Raw genomic sequence first — 21,974 nt, 5'->3', positions numbered from 1 at the left:
TTCACTCTGTTCTTTCCAGATCCTCTCCCAATGCTCATAACCTTCCTTTGCTTTACTGGCATATTAACTGTCTTCACCCTGGAGCCCTCCTCGCTCTGGTGCCCATCTGGCTGCACCCAGCTCATACAGCTTTCCCTTCTGGGACCTACCAGCACTTCAGTGTCAGCCTGGCGGGGCAGCAGTAACTGCCCTTCCCAATGCCAGCCCACATCAGCTTTTCAGCTTTGAAATAAAATGCAGAAATGGCACAGTAATAAACGGAGTCCAGCTTGGATGGAGTTAACTTGCTTCTTAGCAGCCCATACAGCGCTGTGCTTTGCACTTGCAGCTAGAACAGCGTTGATAACATACCACTGTTGCGGCTCTTCTGAACCGCACTTGCACAGCATCAAAGCTTTCTCTCTAAGCTTCTTGTTCGGGATGTGAGGAAGATCATCTGCAGTCCAAAGGATGAAGTTTAGCCAGCACAGGAGGCTCCACATGGCAAAGATGAAGGAGGTGAGCAGGCACCAGTGTGAGTTGCAGAGGTAGCTGCCACAGGGCCAGGGGCAGGCACCATCCAGGAGCTGCCCATGGGCCAGGGACCTGATGCCACATCCTAGTCACAGTCCCAGTGGAGGTCTGTGGTATGCCAGAAGTGCCCTGCCAGGGCCACAGCCAGCAGGGAAGTGCAGGAGGAGCAGGAAGTGCTTTATGTCAGACAGCAGCTGCCATGCCATGCCATGCCATGCCCCTGCCATGCCATGCCATGCCCCTGCCCTGCCCGCCCCAAAGTCCAGCTGCACGTGCCTCAGCTTCCCCACAGCCCTGCTCACCTCCCTTGTCTGTGCCACTTGGAGTCTCCTGCCTCAGCCAGACTTCATCCTTTGGACCTTCCTATGAGGCAGACAGACCCAGTAAAAGTGGTAAGCCGCATTCCAGTCTTCCTCTGCCCACCCAGTTATCTATAGATTAAAGCAGACAAACACATGAGAGTACTGAGTTCTTACGGCTACCTGCGTGCACATGTGAAGATTGTTTTACCACCCACATCAAAGTTTGGATCTTTAGTCTCTATCATTTTCAAGAAAATAAACTTCTGTAGTTTAGCTAATGAAAGGGAGCTATTTGATAAAGCTTCTTACAGGCTCAAATGTGATTAATTTACCACAGCTTATTAAATTACCATCAGCTGAGCTGCAGTAAGTCCAGGGCTTACTCTTAACCTAGAGCGAATGCAAAGCAACAAGGCCCAGCTTAGACCAAAAAGGTCTCAGATAGGTCTTGGTACTTAGCATTTGTCACAAGCTAAAAATGTACACTGAGAGCGACCGCAGCTCAGATGACTAAGTGTAATTGCTTAATGACAGTAAATCGACCAGAGCTCTAAGTAGTCAGTCTTTTTGATTACCATGAGATCACAGGATAATTCAGTTGGGAAGGAAATTCGATAGGTCAGACTGGATTGCCCAGGGCTGGACTCAAGAGCAAAACTGATCAAGCAAAGAGATACAAACTTTCAAATATTTTACTGTATTTTCACAGTTTTGCACAGTAGCCTACCACACAGCTGTGTAAGTCATAAATTTCTTCAGTAAAAAAATGTAAAATAACAGGGTAAAAAAATAAGCACTTTAACTGCTTTAATTCTGGTTACCATGTAAGCAAGAGCAGGAGTTATAACCCTCACCGGCTTTTACACCAGATTATTGCTTCCACAGAAAAACACTGTGATGTGCCAGAGCCTGACACCTGCTGCCAGACTGCATCGAGCTCCCCAGGGCTCCCAGCGAGTTCACCACAGCCAGCACAGGTGCAGCAGTTCTGCTGTTTATGGCACACAGCAGGACCAGACCTAACAGCACATCCTCCCTCCCCGTTCCCCGTTTCCCCATTATGAAGGCTGGCTGTAGAGAGATAGATGCCATCCATGTTTAGAGGACCCTCTTCAGGGTCCCTCTTACTAGTCATCCCAAACCAAACAGCAACTGACGATCTTCTGAGCACTGCAAGATCAATTCATAACTGATTGCGCAGCATCAGGCAGGATTCATCACGCAGTATACTTTTCCTCTCCATGTCTCTTTGCTTTGTGGTAGTGGTTGTAATCACCATACAGATCCTTAAAGACCTCCCTCACACCTGCTGGTAGCGACGCATTTAAGAACTTGATGTCTCGTTCAATGCAAAGGTCAAGGATGTGATATATCCCTTCTGTGAGATGTTTCTTCACAGCCGGGTGCAAAGTCACCTATGAGCACAACAAAACTGCATTAAACTTGGAGACAAAAAGGCAAGAAAACACCCTTCCCACAGTCAGTGTACATTAAATGCTGACAACATGTTATCCAGTGCACGAGACCATCTGGAACAGCCCATTAGATAAAATCCAAGATTTTGACTTGTGCAATATTTTCCTAATTTTTGCAAACGTGTTTTGCAGAACAAGCATGCCCCTTGCAACAAAATGCACAGGAGCGCTACTATACGCATTGCTGCAGGGGCAAAGACACTGATCATCATGGAATCATATGAAAACTCCTCAGCAGAAAAATTGTAATTAAAAAACCCTAAAATACTTGCCCTGGATTACACATATCAGTAGATTCTGGTATGTCTCATATTAGCTGTATGCTCCTAAGTCTCAGTTTCAAATGAGCACTTCCTTTAGGCTACTCGATCATTTCCACTGGGTAGTCAATCAATTTTAACTTATCACTTAACAACTTGATATTTATCTAACAATTTGTATCTGAGGAGTTCAACGTATAAGCCTTAATAAAAGAAGCTTTCAAAAAGCTCAGGAGATATGCATTTCCTTGATCTGCTTTATCATCAGGAATCGAGTACCTTGCCTGAAGTCATACAGAAAGCTGAAGGAATACATCGAATGACGCAGGACTCTGTGCCCTGCTCCTGCCATTGTAACCCCTGCTCAACCCCTGCTCAACCCCTCAACAAGGAACATCAGTGCTGACTCTGGAGTCCTCTGGTGCTCCAGGCTAACTGAAATTTGTCCTGTGCTCACAAATCACTTGCTAAATACTTCACTGCCTGAGGCGGTGCTGGCCTCTGGCATAATCACATTATTTTTGCCAAAGAACCATGTCTTATCTTTGCTGAATCCCAAAATTAGCTTTATGCCTCCAGACCTAAGCCTCTGCACTCCAGGCCTAATGAAAATTACATAAAAAGCTGTCATTAAAATTCAGACTTCTTTCTTCCTGAGGCAACTAATAAACTTTCCACTAATGAAGTGCACTCCTAATCACTGTGACAGGCTCCTGCTCTCTTTCCGCCCTAAATGTAAAACAGCTAATATATTTCATTAGACCTGCTAACATAGCTGGGAAAAAACATATAGCAGGCATTAAGGCACACAAGCCTTTCTTTGGATCTGTGACCCTGAAGAGTTTGCACGTCCAAAAGGTTGTCATTTTTTCCCCTCTGTCAGTTGATCTATTAGCAGGTTTATAACAGATGTTATTTCTTCCTGCACCATCCACTGAAGTAACAGAACGGTTGAGCATCACAGCTCCCAGTGAATGCACTGGGCTGGCCTCTCCCTTCCCAGGGCAGAGAAATCACTGCAGAGAATGAGGACAGGAAAACCCACTGCTACTGACAAGATGGACCAGATGTCCCACTTGGGATAAGCCGATACCTCAGAGCTGCAGTTAATGGAACTGCATCCCTTACATCACAAATTAATCTGGACCCATGCCTTATTTGAGCCATTCTTGCTTTGCAGTGCAGTTTCCTATAAACACCCTCCAATAACACTATGGGAAGCAGAATTAAAGATTTAAACAGCTGCCACTACTGGCTGGCGGTTAATTATGCTTGTGTTTTATGGTCTATACAGTTAGCACAACCAATTTGTCAAGCATTACAGAGCCCTTGATGTGAGACATTAAATGTGTGAAGAGGTACTTCACTATTGCTGCATTAAGCAACAGCTCATAGACAACAAGGGAAAAGCACTGTCAAAAGTATGAAAGAAGCTATAGATGCCACCCACTCCAGCAATGAGTCTTTCTAGATTAACACAAAATAATTCACAAGGATACTTTATTTCCTGGTATAAAGAGGAAGTACTGAAGGAACTGTTACACAACTACTTTAGGAGTGACTGTTTAGGCCAGTAGCTTTCATCAGTTTTAGTTTGCAGACCCTTAAAAGGGTTCCAGTAAGTGTGCAGATGCTCATGTGAAGACTTAAATCTACCAACATGTTTTTCTCAGTTAGCTTTGACGGACCCCCAGGGTCTTCAGATCACAGGCTGAAAGCCACTGATCTGGACTCAGAAGAGATGAATGGTTAAAGGAGTTTTTCTCTCCCTCTGCAGAGCAACATGAAAGATGTGTACGTGCCCTCGTAAGACAGGCATGCTGAGGCCTCCCCTTCCTCCAATATCCATCAGCTCTCACCAGTCTAATGAGCAAATAAATCATCACCTACTTGTGATCTATCTACTCTGTCAGATAGAAAACACCCCTTTGTCACAGCATCTGGTGGCTCACTACACCAATTCCCCCTTCCACGCCCAAAGGTTCCATACATACATTACTGCTCTGTGGTTTCAGCTATCATCCATCACTTTCCACTTCCCAGTGAAAGTATTGCACAAAACTTTCCTAGAAGTCTCATGAGACCTTGTACTCCTGGTAACACTGAGGTAAGTGTCCTTTGAACTTGAAAAGGTCATTTAACAATTCAAGGCAGCCTTTCTGACTTACATTCAGCGATGAACAGATTTCAGAGTTCAGAGATAGTTAAATACAGCAGAAGTAGTCTTAACAGTAATTTGTCCCTAGTATTTGCTGAACTACTATGTTTACTATGTAAACAATAAACAACTTACCAGGAACACTAAATAACATGGCTAAAAACTGACATATCCCATTGTTTTGCTCCCAAACCTTGGAAAAAAAGCCAGGCAGTAAAGGCAGATGAGTTTAAGCTCCATAACAACCTTCATCGTTAGTTACACTGGTTACACCATAATCCTTCAGAAACATAGCACCAGGTAGGATATTTTCGTGGTAAGAGCGCCTAAAAAACAAAGACTAAAATTCCTTTCTGTATTTCAGCCCATGTAGGCCAGAGCCACAAATAATCAATTTGCAGGTACTTGCAATGCAAGCAGCATTCAAACCTTGATGAAATGTAAATCCATCAGGCTGAACAGAATGACAATTTTAACTTAGGTCTGGATGTGAGAAGCTACTGATCTGGCTCTGGCATCCATAATAGCAGGAGTAGTTGTTTTCAGTAAGGATCGGAATGGTATCTTTGGTACAGAAGGAGAATTACTGAAAAACTAACAATTCATAGAATCATAGAATCATAGAATGGTTTGGGTTGGAAGGGACCTTAAAGATCATCTAGTACCAACCCCCCTGCCACAGGCAGCGACACCTTTCCACTAGACCAGGTTGCTCAAAGCCTCGTCCAGTCTGGCCTTAAACGCTGCCAGGGAGGGGGCAGACACAACTTCTCTGGGCAACCTGTTCCAGTGTGTCACCACCCTCACAGTAAAGAATTTCTTCCTAAGATCTAATCTAACCCTACCCTCTTTCAGTTTAAAACCGTTACCCCTCGTTCTGTCACTACTTGCCCTTGTAAAAAGCCCCTCTCCTGCTTTCCTGTAGGCCCCCTTCAGATACTGGAAGGCTGCTAGAAGGTCTCCCCAGAGCCTTCTCTTCTCCAGGCTGAAGAGCCCCAACTCTCTCAGCCTGTCTTCATAGGAGAGGGGCTCCAGCCCTCTGAGTATCTTCGTGGCCCTCCTCTGGACTTGCTCCAACAGCTCCATGTCCTTCTTACGTTGGGGGCCCCAGAGCTGAACGCAGTACTCCAGGTGGGGTCTCATGAGACGGTAGTAAAGGGGCAGAATCACCTCCCTTGACCTGCTGGCCATGCTGCTTTTGATGCAGCCCAGGCCTTCTGGGCTGTAAGCGCACATTGCCAGCTCATGTTGAGCTTCTCATCAACCACCATCCCCAAGTCCTTCTCCTCAGGGCTGCTCTCAATCCATTCTCTGCCCAGCCTGTATTTGTGCTTGGGATTGCCCCGACCTGCATGCAGGACCTTTCACTTGGCCTTGTTGAACTTCATGTGGTTTGCACAGGCCCAGCTCTCAAGCCTGTCAAGGTCCCTCTGGATGGCATCCCTTCCCTCCAGCGTGTCAACTGCACCGCACAGCTTGGAGTCGCCAGCAAACCTGCTGAGGGCACATTCAATCCCACTGTCCATGTCGCCCACAAAGATGCTAAACAGGACCGGTCCCAATACCGACCCCTGAGGAACGCCACTCGTCACTGGTGTCCACTTGGGCATCAAGCCATTGACTGTAACTCTTTGAGTGCGACCATCCAGACAATTCTTTATCCACCACGTGGTCCATCCGTCAAGTCCATGTCTCTCCAATTTAGAGACAAGGATGTCATGTGGGACAGTGTCAAATGCTTTGCACAAGTCCAGGTAGATGACATCAGTTGCTCTTCCCCTATCTACCAGCATTGTAACCCTGTCGTAGAAGGCCACCAAATTTGTCAGGCACGATTTGCCCTTGGTGAAGCCATGTTGGCTGTCAACAATCACCTCCTTGATTTCCGTGTGCCTCAGTATAGTTTCCAGGAGGATCTGCTCCATGATCTTGCCAGGCACAGAGGTGAGACTGACTGGCCTGTAGTTCCCCGGGTCTTCCTTTTTCCCCTTCTTGAAGATGGGGGTTACGTTTCCCCTTTTCCAATCAGTGGGAACTTCACCAGACTGCCACAACTTCTCAAAAATGATGGATAGCGGCTTAGCAACTTCATCCGCCAGTTCCCTCAGGACCCGTGGATGCACCTCATCAGGTCCCATGGACTTGTGCACCTTCAGGTTCCTTAGATGGTCTCAAACCTGATCTTCTCCTACAGTGGGCGGTATTCTCTGGCTTAGTAACATTTCTTCCATTCACTTACTCATTTAGACCAGATTAAAATATATTTTCCAGAAGAATTTTTCTCCATTACTTTGCTAGATGGGGCCCTACCTGCTATCAGTCCTGGACAACTGAGACTAGCTGGGAGAAGAACCTAACTACCACGTGAAGAAGAAGCAACACCCAACATGACAGAAAAGCAAAGCAGTTCTGTAAATAGGCATTGCATTGTTTTGCCTAAAAAAAACCACAGCCCACACCTTTAGAAAGTTTTCATGAGCTGGGTAAGAAAGATTCTCAGGAACTCTTGCTCTAAATAACAGAGTCTGGATCAAACCTGTATCCCCATAAGGCACAGCAACTTCACAGATTTTATAAAACATAACACAGTTGCCTTTGGAACAGGAACTCCAAAGCCAGCACAATACCATGGCACTTTCAAGATGGATAATAACATGTTACCTTCTGCAATTCAGTCACATACTGAGCCACAATGAAAGCAGAAAACACAGTAAAGTCCTCCATTTCTGCAGCGATATAAGTATACATCCGTTCCACCAAGTGTGCACACTTCAGTATAACTTCAAATTCATCTGTGTTGCCTAGAACAGAATGTGAGTTGCAGGTCAGCATTTGAGGATGAAAAACACTAGGAAAAAAACCAAAGAATCACCTAGTCTTCCATGATTCTTGAACTACATGAAGCCAACACCAGCTTGCCCATTTTATCTTCTTTTCTTATCAAGCCAGAGCTGAGAGGCCCCCCATGCCCCCACAACACACCACATACATCTCTTACAATGGTTATTTTGTAAGAGCATGCTGATTCCAACTCCACATGCACTGCAAGGCAAAAAGTATTTGTTATAGATGCTGAAGTGCTAAAAGCAGCAGCTGTAGTCCCTTCCATGATTCAGTCCCAACTAGTGCTGTGGAGGAGAGAACAAAGAAACGGAAAATTACATGCTCTACCTACAGAAAATCAGAAGACATCTCTTAGAGCATAGTAAGAAAGCTTTCCGATGAGATCTCTTATGTGGAATACAGCAGCAGAAGCCACATCACTGGAGATATTTAAAGTGAGACTGGAGAGATCACCTGAGAATTTACTCAGTAGGCAGTGAATGAAGAGAACTAACACAAAAAAGGGAGAAGGGAAATCTAGAAATCACTTTCATGTTATCTGTAATGGAAATGGAACAATCCTGCAAAGATAAATAGCATGTTTTTCAACTTGAGAATGCCACATACCCATAAGTTTCCTGTGACCCTGCCTTATGTAAACATATTGCAGAAGCTAGCAAATTCTAAAAGTTTGGCACCAGTTTAACATACCTTTTCCTCTATCAATGAGCCTGTGTTAGTATATTCCTCCATGATGCATACACACACTTATATTTGCCCGCAGTTCTGGGCTACATATCAGCTGAGATAAATCTGAACATGGCATAAGCTGTAGGACATCAACGAAAAGCTGGGACACAACTAGTTGAAGGCTATGAAGTCAACTTGTCTCAAAAAGTCAACACTATTAATGACAGGGTATTTGTGTCCTGACTGGCATAAAGCACAGGATGATTACCTTAATCGCTGTGAAGATCTTTGACTTGGCTACTTTGACAATGCAAATTCTTTAATAACTTCCAGTAATAAGTCTTTTTTTTTCTTCCTTTTGAGATATTTAACTACACTAATTCCAAATCCTTGACCATACAGATATATCATCCAATCCCAACTGATGCTTCAGATATGTGTAATGTTCTGGCTTTATGCTTAGCATAGAATGGTGAAAATTCAGGTCTGTAGTAAACACAGTTCCAGTCTGAAGAAGCTCCATTTAGTAGGATCAACTTGAGGTTGTAACTCAGGCATATTAGCATGTATCACCAGAGTTCACAGCCACAACGCTTTCAGGCACAGAGGTTCATAGCAAGAGCAGAAATTGGGCACAGCAAGCTTTACCGGCTCCTGTCTACTTGCCAGCCAGTCAGTGAAAAACACCTTATTCACCTAAAGCAGTGCTGCCTGCATGCAGCTCCACCAGAGCCTCAGTTATCTTCATAAGCCCATGATACTACAAAGCACAGCGTCAATTTTACATAAAGGACAGGTAGGGCTAACAGTTTCAACGCCACAGCTAGGTTTTTGAGGACTTTGCTTCTGGTGTCAGACTGCTTTGTTCTGCATTTCCTCTTCTAGAATATACAAAATTACAGTGTGTATACATATAATGCAAAAGTGGAAAAGATATGGTACCTCTGTCTCCTTTCTGACGTCCTTCATGCATGACAGAAACAACCAGACGATGGAAACTGTTCAGAAAAGACGGTGCTGCTTTCAACAGCACCTGCAAAGACATGAAATAAAAACACCTGAGATTATATAGTAAAGGGAGTGGAGAGGGTAAAGGTACACCACCCCATAGTCTGAGGGAAATCAGTTCCTGTGAAGGAAACTATATAGCTTACACAGCTGTCAGGAGCAGAAACTATCTTTTCATTCTGCATCCACACAGTATCTAGCACATGAGAATCCTGGAGCAGGACTGCAGCTCTCGTCATATTCAAATATAAATAACAAGTAAATGTCATATTAGAGTTACTTCATCTCTCCAAAGCAGCATTTGATCTAGTAACCTAATGTATAGGGAATTTGTTCTTGTTGGTAGAGAACTGTGTAGCCAGACAGATTCACAGAATGCAGGGTCCAGTAACACTACAGATCCCTGTGTGAAAACAGCCTGGGTAGACGGTTTTCTACTACAGGGTTTTTGTAAGGCATTTTAGCAATGCATACTGCCTTGCTTTTAGAATTTGCCATTTCCCTATCTTTAACTTTCTTCACTCTCAATTCTGATACAAATGCATGGGGCCCTTTTCCTTTTTTCATCCACCTCTGCTTACATATTTCACATAGGAGTATCTCTAACCCTGTGCAAGTCCTGGCATGTCTTCACTTTCCCGTGCCAGAAGGCTGACAAAAACACCAGGATGGTACAATGTCTGATAGTCACCAACTTCTAACATGTCTAAGCCCTATATTTTCAAAGGACTCCAGAATCTTGATCTCCAGTGAGAATGAGGTCCTAAGGCCTGAGCCACTTCTGCTTCTAGAAGTCAATCGTTAAAAGAGGGAAAGTTTTATTATAATCTAGCATCAGATGTTGATAAGTAATCTGCTGCCAAAGACCAACAACGCAGGCATAAAACTAAGCAGGAGAGCAACTGAAATGATATGATTTTGAGACTCCCAGCCTTTTAAATGACAAGTGGTACAAAGCACTTTCATACTATCAGGACAAATTATTTCAAAACCACTACTAAAAAAAAAACCAGCAACTCTCATCACTGGTCCGTGTTGGTTCTTTCTACCTTTTTCCCCTCCTCCCACCCCCTCACAGATATACCTTCGGATGACACTGCACAATGGAGAAGAGCACTTCATGGATTCCCAGGAAGACACTGCGATAGTCTTCAGTCTTCAGACGATCCAGAGGGACTGTCAGGAGAATACTGAATGCCAAAGACACATGGTGCGGATTCAAGAGAACCCCTTCTCCTTGCCTTAGCAGAGCTGCTACAGTCTCTAGAATAGGTATAACTATGGTGGAAATGAGTGACTGGTCCTGACAGGCCTCTTTGGTTTGCATCTACAAGAAGACAGGAACAGGTAAGGAGGAGTGAGCACATTAGACACCTATCACTAGCATTCACACACCACAGAAACATAATGCTCTGACTTGAGTCAATGGAACTAGGCTGGTGCAAGCTGGACTGGCAGGGAGAGTCCTGCACTTTAGCCATTTTGGTGCATCTGCACCCCAGGCGAGGATGCATATGATGCATTCCAAGCAAGCATTGCTGTGAGTGTGGAATTTTAGCTACTCCCCAGTTCTCTGACACACAGCACCTCTTTGCACTTCCTCGCATGAATGCATTGATACAGTTCTCTCCTTTACAAGCATGCAGAGCTACCAAATAAAGGGCAGAAATTGCATGCTTATGATTCCCAGGCATTGCAGAGCCAACATCTGAGAAATTGTGGTCTAGAGACACCATCACCATGAGAGAAGAAAAACCTACATCACTAGGTTTGTATGCTGTACAAAGGACGGGAAACCTGGGTTTGGTTACTTTCAGTTAAGTTTCCCATTCATTATTCAGTGAATTTATATTATTTTTTCAATATCAGCACTATTTTATTTTTGTTTTGCTGCTGTTGGCTTCTGCTGCAACACATGGCTGAAAGTTACCTTCTCCTTTGGACACGAGGAAATGCAGGAGACTCAGACTCTCTTCCCTGCAGCCTAGCAAGTTTCTCCCAAGCTCCAGATTACATGGTGCAGTCTCAGAAAATTACTGATAATCAGAAATTGATAACCTACACACTGCACTCGGAGGAGGAGATTTACTTGCGAAAGGAGGAGAGAAAGGGTCTAGACAAAAAAGTGCAGGTGAATCTGGTATCGATTTGTCTAGTACCCACAACTTTTTTGTTTCTGTATGCCTCTGTGCATGTTAGATGTAACCACAACAGATTCCAACAAATAAAAGGGATAGGTAATGAAGTTACACTAAAGAGATACTTACAGCTAAAGCTGTGATTATCTGTGGGCTGGCAAACCAGAAAGCTTTCTCTTTGTCTCCACTTAACGGGCAGCTGAGCAACAATTTGGTTAGTGTAACAGCTGACAATACTTCCTGCAGAAAGCAGATTGATGATCAGTCACAGGTACAAGAGGCACTGGCTCCTTTCAAGTACAGAAGAGCTATTTCAAGGGCAGTGGCAGTTTTGAGCATTACCAGAGCCTTGACACATGAAGGTCCTCCACCAACAGATCTCTTTGGAAATTGTGAAGTAAGCAGCAGCTCAACAAAACTCAATATGCTGAGCAGCACTGGCTCAAATGTACTGCATGCCACATTTATTTTAGAATCAAATTACTGTACAAAAAGGCTTACGTGATTTTTAAGAAAGGAAAGCCCTCTCCTTCAACTGCCACTAGATAACAGAGGGAAGCAGAGGGAATACAGAGACACCAGTACACTATAGTTAAGAATGCTGCATTTGGCAGCAGGGTTTTTTTCACTTGCTGGCTGTTATGACAGACTGATTAAAGAAACATATTACAAGCTATACTCAGGTGGCAGGAATTATATGCATAGTACAGGAATTCCAGATACGCTTTCAAAAAGACATATCAAGAATTGATGCAGCATACCCATGTCTATTTCTGACAAATAAGACAGAGCCAGACAAACCCCCAAGTTTAATCCAGGTTTCATTCTCAAGTCACTGAGCTTTCTAGGGAGGATACAGCTGGCTTTTTTGCCCGAAGTGTTCCATACGTTACCACTGCTGCTTAAGCTGCTCTGGAGAAAGGCATAGTATTTAAAAAGCTACTGAGTGGTATCTGATTATTACAGAGTAGAAGTCTTTATAGAGACAAATACCAAAAGCACAGGTGCAGTTTTGGTTTTCCATAAAAATGCCAGCATTTTTAAAAATGCCTTTAACCCTGTTAGGAAGAGCCACAGACAAACAGTGGTTAAACTCACTGACTGCTAGTATCTGCTGTGCAAGAGCTCTGATCAGCAAGGAGAAAAAAAAATTCAGCATGACCTGTAACATCACAGCTGTGCGATTTTTGTTGACAATACATGGAATTAAGACTGCTGAGTCCTTAAACTGGACAGAAAGTTTTTTCCAGTAGGTTTCCATGATTTTTCCACTCTCTCAATTTATATCCAGAACATTTCTCCAAAGCACAGTCACCAAGCCCTTAACCATGTAAATTAATTTGACCTGACCACTGAACATAAACCAGGAAGAAGAAAAAATATTTATCAGATGTCATTCAGCTAACAAATTTTTTTCAAGATACAGAAAACTGAAGGAAGAAGTTGACAATAAACTAAGCTCATGCCTTACTTTAGCCTTCTGGTGCCAAACGTTCTTCATTTCAAGTCCCTGCAGCACCAGTCTCATTATGGTATAGAACTCCTCCGCAGAGCAGTTTCCCAGCAGCTGGACAAGCACTTCTGTCAGCTCCATCTCCATGCTTTGGATCACCTGGGTTGTGACTGCAGGACCTGCATATTCGAGAGACACAAGCATGCCTTAATCAACTCCCAAGTCAGGGACTTCCACAGGTAAGAACAGGGCGAATCAAACCTTAAAACAGCTCTGTAGGTACCTTTTTAACACTCAAATGCAAAGAGGGCCCTATGCTTTCCCTTTACCCACACCCCACCCCCCCCCAGTGCAAAGAATTGCTGTTCTCAGGTATTTCCTACCCTAGGGTTCGCAGAGCAGTCATCACACCAATAAAAAGCCTTCGGTAGTACAGAAATATTACAAAAAAGTGTGCGCATAAGCCAACGGAGTAGGCTAAACAAGCCACAAGGCTTTACTACAAATGCTGGCCCAAGAGCCATCACAAGTCACAAAAGCACTAAGCCGACAAAGTTGAGGTCTCTGCTGATCATAAGTCAACTTCCCACTTACTCAATTATTACTACATAGACAGTCCTGGACTAGCTTGTATCTTAACCTATTCTGAAGGCTTGTTTCTTAGTTCCAAGTATCCACAAGATCTGCGGCAATGCTGAAAGTCGTCTTCAACAGGAATCCGTATTTCATCTTATTTAATACTTGACTTACTCATCAGAAAGTCTTACAGCTTTTTACAGTGATTAATTATGTCTCCAGGCTAAAGCACTTTACCAGTCTTACACTAGCAAAGTGAGGCACAGGACGAGAGAGAGGTCAGCAGAAAAATTACAGCAATTGACACTTCCTCAAGATCCCTAGTTCTCGTGTGAAATCCCTGCTCTCAGTGCCCTTCCTGAACCCCACAACACTGAAGGATCAAAATGCAGGCTAGATACTAAGCCTGTATCTAGGTGTAAGTTCTAGCTCAAACTCAACTGCGCAAATTCAAGACCGGATTTTCCATGGAGAGCTATGCTCTGTTCTTAGCTACCTGTTGCCAAAACAAACATTGACATCATGACTGTAGTTCACTTGAGCAGTAGCCTCCAAAGTGGGGTGTGCACATCCCAAAGTGTGCACAAGACAATCCATTGGGGTGTGGGAATTATAAATAAAATACCTTTAATAAATAAATAAAATGTAAAACCAGTGTTTATTTCACCTTCATCTCATGCTTTTAACTTCTTTTGTGCATGCTTTGTAATGTACATAGTATACTAGAGGAGCAGAACACGCATATAATTTATAAACAAACATATTGGGGGTGCATGCTCAATTTTTTTTTTTTCTGATAAGTGTGCACAGTCAAAAATGTTTGGAGACCACTGCACTAGAGCACGTTAGTATTAAGCTAGACAAATTCAACTGTTCGGAGAAGTCAAAGAGAACAGTTACATCTATGCTGTGTTTAGTTCACCTGGCTTTCAGAATGAGACAATATAAAGGAGCCGTGAGGTCACACAGCTGACAAGAGAGTTTTTTCGTGCTATTTCTAACTCTGGCTCTTTATTTGATGGTGATAAAGGGACTGATCTGCCAATCTCCTACAGACTTTATCAGAATTACAGGTGTTCAGCATCTTTAACAGCTAGGTGACTTTCCTTGTTTTACAACCTCACCTATCAGGTACAAAAAAAAGATGAGTATTTTACTGTAAGGTCCTCAGAGATGCTCAGATGAGACATATCAGATCTGACCTGGTGCACATCAGCTGCTTCAGTCGTGCCTACTATACAAACTACTCGAGTAGGACACTGCACCTTCAGCCCTACATCCAGAAGTATTACCACATCCCTACATCCAGAAGTATTACCACGTTCCAGTTACTGTCAAAATGTTCTACAGGGTTGAGTAACTGAGGACCTCAACTTTATTAAGATGTTTGCATCTTCTAGGAAAAGATCATTACCAAATTAGATGGTGGCTGTGGTCCAGGTACCACAACATTGCCTCCTTGAAAATTTTCCTGTTATCCATTCATAAAAGGATAGCCTACTGCTTTAACACAAGTAAATAGTTACAGACTTTTCAAAAAGCTGTATGTTTTTCTACATGGCTTTTAACGCGCCTCTGCGCTGCAAAATTTTCAAAGGAGTGGAGAGTTTTCATACCAGTGAGAAGCTTTTTTATAGCAAAAACAACCGTGACCGCAGTTTCTTTTCCAGGATACAGCTCTGGCACTGAGCAGAAGACCATTAGGAACTGCAACGCAGACTGAAGGAACTGCAGATTACCTCCTGTGCAAGGCAGCTCTCTCAGTATCTGAGAGTAAAACTTTTGGTACAGTTTAATACGAGGTTGCTCCAAAAACTCACTGGGCTCCTTCTGCCAGCCCTTTCTGACAGCATGGCTTAGATCTGCTTTGAGAAGAGTAGTGACAGATGGTATGAATGCTACAGGCAAAGGTTGGGTTTGGGTGTTACTCTGAAGACCATGTTCAACGGTTCTGACCATCTGCAGAACTACTGGCTCCAACAGGGCAGTCAGTACATTCGCAGACTGCAGCTTCTTTTCTGGCAGCTGCTGAAGGTAGAGTGTGACAACATGACACAGTGTGGTGAATGCCATGAGCAGTAACTGCTCAGCTGCAGAATTCCAGTTTTTCCAGCCTTTGCTTTTGGTTGCACCAATGTCTGGCTTGCAGCTCACCAGGAAAGACATGAACTTTTCCAAGTTGAGCCTCACACTTTGCCTTCTTTCAATAATCATCTGAAGAAAGTTTTCCAAAAAGGCTTGGACTTCCTGGAGATACTGTGCCCAAACAGGAACAGTCAAAACATCAGTGAAGAATTTGCTAGCTGTAAGCTGGGAGCTCATGACAGCCTCAAGAATATCGCTGGCATGAAACACCTTAAAAACAGAGTTGGCATTCCTGCCAGCTTGTAGACACCTCAGGAGCTGGAAGCAGGTACTTAAAAACTTCAGCAATAACAGCTTGCTGCAAGAGACACTAGCCCTGGTATTGGCTAGCAGGGACAGCAGCAGCAGAAAACACCGGGTACAGTCAGAGGGAAGAAGACTGTCTAGTTTCAGAAGAGAAGCAATTTCTAGCAAACCCAAGCAGCTTTCTAGCTGACTTTCTTGTAGGGTGACAGGGCAGCCACTTTTTGCTAACAATACTATACATTGCGCAACTTTCTCCAGTGTTTTCCAAGACAAGCTCAGCTCATCCTTCAGGTTTTTTTCTGATGGTGGTGCTTCCAATGGGTCAACAGGTCCACAAGGAGCCAGGATTTCTTTGTGCCAAGGTATGTTATCTGCAGACAGCTGTTGAAGTGGCAGATCTGCTGAACCCCTGTCAGCAGAGGGCAGCACCCTAGCGAACTGATGAATAAGGCTGGTCAGAAAAGCACAATGCAGGACCTTCATTTCTGGGAGAAAGGAGCTATATATCAAACCAAGAAATATCTTTCCAATGCTGATGGAAGGCTCCTGGTCTGTGGCAGCTTCCTGAGCTTTGGCCAATACTAATGTCTCTAGAAGCACATTTGCAATATATTCTACATCTTTCAGGGAAATATACGGCAACAGGATAGTCAGGTTGGAGATGACAAGGTGCCAGTGGGCTGTGGGGTAGGTGAGATCACTTATCGCACTGATATCTCCATCCCATGGTTCAGATTCTCCCCTGCTCATGCTGGATCTCCCAGACTCCAGGATGAAAGCTGCAGCATGCTGCAAGGCCTGTAGGTCAGCTTTGGTCTGCATTAAAATCATCTTCATTTTCTGAAGCGTGAGCAGTTCTAAGCAATATTTACTAGTGGAGGCAAAATTATTTGCAAGTTCAATGACTTTCTCCCAGCAGCGTTCCTCCACACCGGGGAAGGAAGCTGAAATGCCCCCATGCCTTACAGCAGATGCAGCAACAGCACCAGCCATTTCAGCTGCTGGAGACACATACTTACTGCAGCTAACACCAAACAAAGTGTCTACTTCAATCCAAGTGTAAACAAGGAGGAGACCAGAGTCACTGGCCTTTCTTAGCCAAAGGTCTGACATCTCTTCCTCTCTTCTAGGAGCCTGCAGCAGCTCCATCAGTGGCTGAATTATTCCCTTCTGCATCTTTGCCAGCAGACTCTGAGCGCGAAGGACCACAGGGGAAGGAGTGGCATCATCTAGGCTCCTCATGTTGAACAGAAAAGCGTGCAGCACCGAGCTCACTGACAGCAGCTTCAAGGCCATATCATCAGACCCTTCAACAGCAGGAATGATAAGGGTCTGGCATTTCTCCACAAAGAGACACAAAATGTCCAGAATCTGGTTGGTAGGCAGTTCAAGGAGGCACTCACGAAGCTTTACTGTCAGGCCAGCAGAGAAGACAGGCAGCCTCAGTTCATCAGCAGCTGGCTGGCAAATGACTTTCAGCACCTCCTCAAAGAGCCGTGGGAACTGTCGCAGCTTGGAGTAAGTCTGAAACATGGTGTTGATGAGAGCTTCCTGGGGCTTCTTCGTACGCGGCTCAGAGACCTCAGCATCAATCCAAGCTGAGGCCACTAAGTCATCCAAGTCTGGCTCTACTACAAGGTGGTTTAATGATATTAAGAGTTTGAGACACCTGAACCAAGCAGGGATGGAAGCTTGGGAGTGACCCAGCAACATCTGTGCTAGCTTGCGGTAAAACCCAAACTGTATGTCCTTGTGCCGGATACGGTCACTAGCAACATTATAGATATCACTGCTAAGCACCAAGTTCAGAAGCTGTTCCAAAGCAAGCAGCTCTGTGCTCCAGTCTGCAGGGGAAAGCATATCCTCCCTCACATCCTGCTGCAGGCCAGAGAGTCTGAGACAGCCAAAAAGCCTGCTGAGCATGTGGAAACACACAAGGTGGTTTTCTGCCTTACAGTATTGGTCCAGAAAGAGCTTATATAGCAGGGACACCGAACCAGCCACAACAGCTGCATGGAGGGCAGGTTCACAAAAGCCACTGCCCAGCTTGGTCTGCACTGTGTTTACTGGTAGCAAAAGACTTTTCAAAGCTCCTTTCTTCTTCTCCTGGAGTTCCTGTTCTGGCAGCAGCTCCTCTTTGTAGGATGAGAAAAGCTCAGGCTGGAATAACCCAGCCTGCAGCAAAGTTTCTACTTGGTTTCGGATTTCCCTGCTCAGGTGCTGACGCACATGGTTGTCATCTGCCTGCGTCCAGCTCCTCACAGTCAACAAGTGCCTCAGGAGCAGACATGGCTGAAGCAAGTGACTTGTCACTTGCCCAAACACACGATTTGGGTTGGTTTGCTGCCTCTGGATCAGGAGGTACTGAGCAAAGGTAAGTTGGAGGACGCCAAACACCTGGGAGCCCACAGCATCATCAGAAGCCAGCTGCTGACATGCCAGCTTGGACAGCTTGCTGAGGAGATCAACCAAGAGCTCACACTTTGCTGTGTAAATGATGGAGAGGGAAGGAGTAGAAAGGATGCCACTGGAGCAACTCAGCACTGTGCCAACATTTTGTGGTGGTTTTTGAGAACAGGCCTCTGATAACCTTTCATTTATGACCTGAAGATTTAAAAAAAATAAAACAAAAAACTCACAGTCAATTTTGCACACAAAGATAAAGCTCATCATAATGAACCAACAACACCTTCTGTGAGCTCTGGCTGCAAGAAGGAAGCAACAGGGACCTGCCACCAGCTGCTGCTGAGCCTCTCATATCATGGGTCTCAAACTAGAAGCTCCCCTGGCCAGAACAGTGTCTCTGCATTCGTTTGTACCACAGGATGAGTGAGGAAGCCCTCCTTCAGTATGTGTGCTACCAGCAATAGCATAAGACTACCCATACTTGATCCTAATAATTGATCCTGCAGAAAGAAGGAGTGTCTTGCAAGGTCCCCAAAATTATGTTCCAAATAAGCAACAAACCCCCACACAACACATGTCCTACCTGTGGTACAGGATACTTATTCAGTAAGAATGTCCATGACTAAGTATCATCTTTATATTTTAAAAAGAGTCAGTTTCCTGTGCTGATATCTGGAATTTGAAGGACTGTTCTCTCTCCTCTTTGAGGGATACACAGCTCTAAAGAATTAATGTTTACTTGAACTTTCATTTCCCTTCTTTTTCTCAAACTTTGTGTTGGTTTCCCTATGGTTTCTCCTTTCATTCCCTTTTTATTTTTCCCTTTTCTCACCTCCAGACAATCTTCTCAGCAAACAAATTCAGTAACAATTTACAAACCTGCCTCTATCCCACAGTCAAAAATCTCAGCTGTCTCCTTACATCTTGTAGTAGACAGTTCATCTCCTCGGCTCAAGCCCCACTGGATGAAAACAAGTTCTTAATTTTTTTTCTACCGGATCCTCTACCACCTCTGTCCTTGGTCTTTAGGGTACTCTGGCCTGTACCTCTCACCTTATCTTCAGCCAGACAGGTTTTTACACCCAGACATGTTTAAATTTGGCACACTTTCTGCGTAACATCTCTGAAGCACAGATTTCATCCAACCAACTTCACAACTCAATTTCCACAGGTAAAGACAGTCTTCTCCTGCTACCTTCCAACCAGCTCACAACTAAAAGTGTCATTTTTCCAGCCATTTTGACTGCCTTTGCAGCCACCCACTAATTCTGCAATTTCTGTAACCAGGAAGCTGAATAAAAAGTTACACTTTCTGTTCAGTTCTAAACTGTAACTGAAGTCTCCTCCATTCACTTTCAGCTGAGGCTAAAATAATGATATGAGTAAGATAAATAATGATTCGGCGCCACCACCGTTCAGAGTCATCATAAGAAGCTGCAGGGTCTGCTGACCAGCACATCACAGCGCACAAGTACTCAGGCCAAACACACTGATGGAAAATCTCTCTCTTCCCCTAAGACTTCCAGGCAAAATGGCAATATAACAGTAAATAATATAGAAGAGCAACATATGGAACTGCGCTTTTACTTACTTATTGGAATACTTAAACCAGTTCACTCTCTGATAGTTTGAAGAAGTTAAAGACAGAGAAAAAGATTAATTTTGAGGTTATTATTAAAATGCTCTGCCATTTTCAGCCTTAGTGCTGCAGAAATACAAATTGTATCGCAGAACAGAAATAGAGAAGTTTTTATTAGAGATCCTAAAAGCCATCAGATTAATTATTATATATTTCACGTAACACCCTACACTGTGAGGAAGAGTCATGTACTGTAGAAGATAAACACTGCTATCCAGCATGTTACAAAATATACACAGTTTTAGTTACCTGTGCAATTGAAAAACTGAGACCGATTGTCTTCCCACTCTTTAAGAGATTCTGTAGTCTTCTACTATGGATAACATTATCTAGATATGCCCAGAGTTTCTCAACAACTTCATCCTCCAGGTCAGGTTTCTTATTGTAGTATGAAACCAACGCATGGCTTACCCAATCAAGTAATACCTATTAACAAAAAGGAAAAGAAGCAATCTTTAATAACCCCCACAGGAGAACAAGACAAAAGTAGTACCTCTTCACAATTACAGCACTCGTGCCTTGAGAACTGCTCTACATCCAAGAAGAACAGGCTCTGAGTGAGCAGAGAAGTCCACTCTTGTAGGTTTTAACCAATACCTAAATTCCTAAGAGCTTTCATTACAAATCCAATGTTGGCCCTGTGCTCCCCTGTACCCTCGTAAGACAGCTTTCAGGAGTCAACATCCTAAGGCCCTTTCATCAAGGTATAATTCTGACAGTTGATACTGATTAGCAAACATAGTCTTTTAAATCAAAACCTAAAGAATCAGATGGTTTTCAGTTTCTGACAATTGGTATTCCTTTCACATCCTCTTCTTTGTATGCTTAAATTTACTACCTAGAAATTCAGACCTAGGAATTTAGATGTGTGCAAATGGGAAAAGGTTGAAACTTACTGACTTAAATTACTGATTTCAAAATAAGTTGATTGTGTATGGCTAGGTTTAATATACTAAGTAACTGAAGTAACAGGAACTCAAAACATTGATCTCAGACGGTGCAAACCCTAGAGCCCACAATACTACTAGACTGGAGGAGCAGCACAAGACACCCCTTGCTTGGGGAAACACTGAACAGACCTTCAGGGAACAGGGTCAAAAGAAAAGACCTGAAGGGAGAGGGTGGATTCCAAGCAGAGAACACCCAATCATCTTCCAAGGAGAAGCCCACAAATCCAGAGCACGTTCCTTCCATGTGCACAAATTTAGAGCGCCAACAAACAAGAGTGTAGCTACACTCACTTCTCCCACCCTGAAGTTCTTGTTTGTAACTATGACCAGAAGCATCAGACTTTAGAGCATCCTGTATAAGATATATTAAACAACACTGATGACAGGTCTGAAGACAATGGTTTCTCATCAATCCAGGAGGCAGAACACACACGCTACCCTCTCTATGAGAAACTCTTTCGTCCTGCCCTAATGCAGATCTCTCTGCTGAAGCTACTTGAAAGATGATGTTATGAAAACATCTCATGTAACTACACAGAAATCAAGAGCCACCCACAATTCACCATCGGACATATATTTGCATTACTACCTAGGGTCAAACGCTTAAGCAACTAGATCTGGATTTTACAAATCAGTTCATCCCCAGTATCAATTAATTACTGGAATTTTTTTTTTCTTTCTCCGTTTACCATTAAAGAGTACTTACTTGCTCTTTATTAGGAAGAACGCACTGGTGAGAAATCCACGCAAAACGGGCAAGTTTAAGCTTGTCTTCCCAAGAAGTCTTGGCGCTTTTCAGCTTCAGGTAAATCCCAGAGTAGATCGCGGCCATGGGGACGGCACATGGGCCACCGAAGGCGAAGAGACACGACTGAAAGAAGCACCAAAGAGAAAGCAGTAGGACGGGAAGGTGGCCCCGCAACCACCGCTCAGGGCCTAACCGCCCCCCGCCCGCCTCCCCCTCAGTGGGGCACACCAGGCCCCACGCACCCCGGCTCCCCAAGCCCCACGCACCCCAGTCCTCCCCAGCACTCACCTCTCCCCCACCAGGCCCCACGCACCCAGTCCCCTTCGCCTGCCCCCCTCGCAGGGATCTCACCCCCGCGCCCCCGGCACTGCCCGGCCCTCACCGTCCCGCCGGGCCCACGCCGCACGCTGCGCCCGCCCTCCCCGCTGACCTCTGTCCCCGCCA

The 21,974-nt window shown here is 44.3% G+C and overlaps 1 protein-coding gene across 3 annotated transcripts; it reads right to left on the bottom strand.

The window, feature by feature from the left end:
• Positions 1 to 1,379: 1,379 nt before the first annotated feature.
• URB2 (URB2 ribosome biogenesis homolog) lies at positions 1,380 to 21,957 on the bottom strand. Of its 3 annotated transcripts, none has more exons than XM_068400955.1 (10): positions 21,913 to 21,957; positions 21,489 to 21,653; positions 20,082 to 20,258; positions 15,013 to 18,391; positions 12,839 to 12,999; positions 11,497 to 11,607; positions 10,314 to 10,556; positions 9,164 to 9,254; positions 7,370 to 7,509; positions 1,380 to 2,230 (listed from the first exon to the last, which is right to left on the bottom strand). In XM_068400955.1, the coding sequence occupies exons 2-10, from the start codon at positions 21,612 to 21,614 to the stop codon at positions 2,033 to 2,035; spliced, it is 4,626 nt and encodes a 1,541-aa protein (XP_068257056.1). In that variant the 5' UTR covers positions 21,615 to 21,653; positions 21,913 to 21,957; the 3' UTR covers positions 1,380 to 2,032. The 3 variants fall into 3 exon arrangements, with proteins under 3 accessions (XP_068257056.1, XP_068257074.1, XP_068257065.1); XM_068400973.1 differs by having other exon boundaries at positions 16,807 to 18,391; XM_068400964.1 differs by lacking the exon at positions 1,380 to 2,230 and adding an exon at positions 4,862 to 5,034.
• Between the last annotated feature and the right edge of the window lie 17 nt (positions 21,958 to 21,974).

The sequence above is a fragment of the Nyctibius grandis genome, chromosome 1 (genome assembly GCF_013368605.1).
Source record: "Nyctibius grandis isolate bNycGra1 chromosome 1, bNycGra1.pri, whole genome shotgun sequence".
Taxonomy (NCBI): domain Eukaryota; kingdom Metazoa; phylum Chordata; class Aves; order Nyctibiiformes; family Nyctibiidae; genus Nyctibius; species Nyctibius grandis.
Note: the sequence above shows the minus strand (reverse complement) of the source record. Positions and strands in the feature narration are given on the sequence as shown.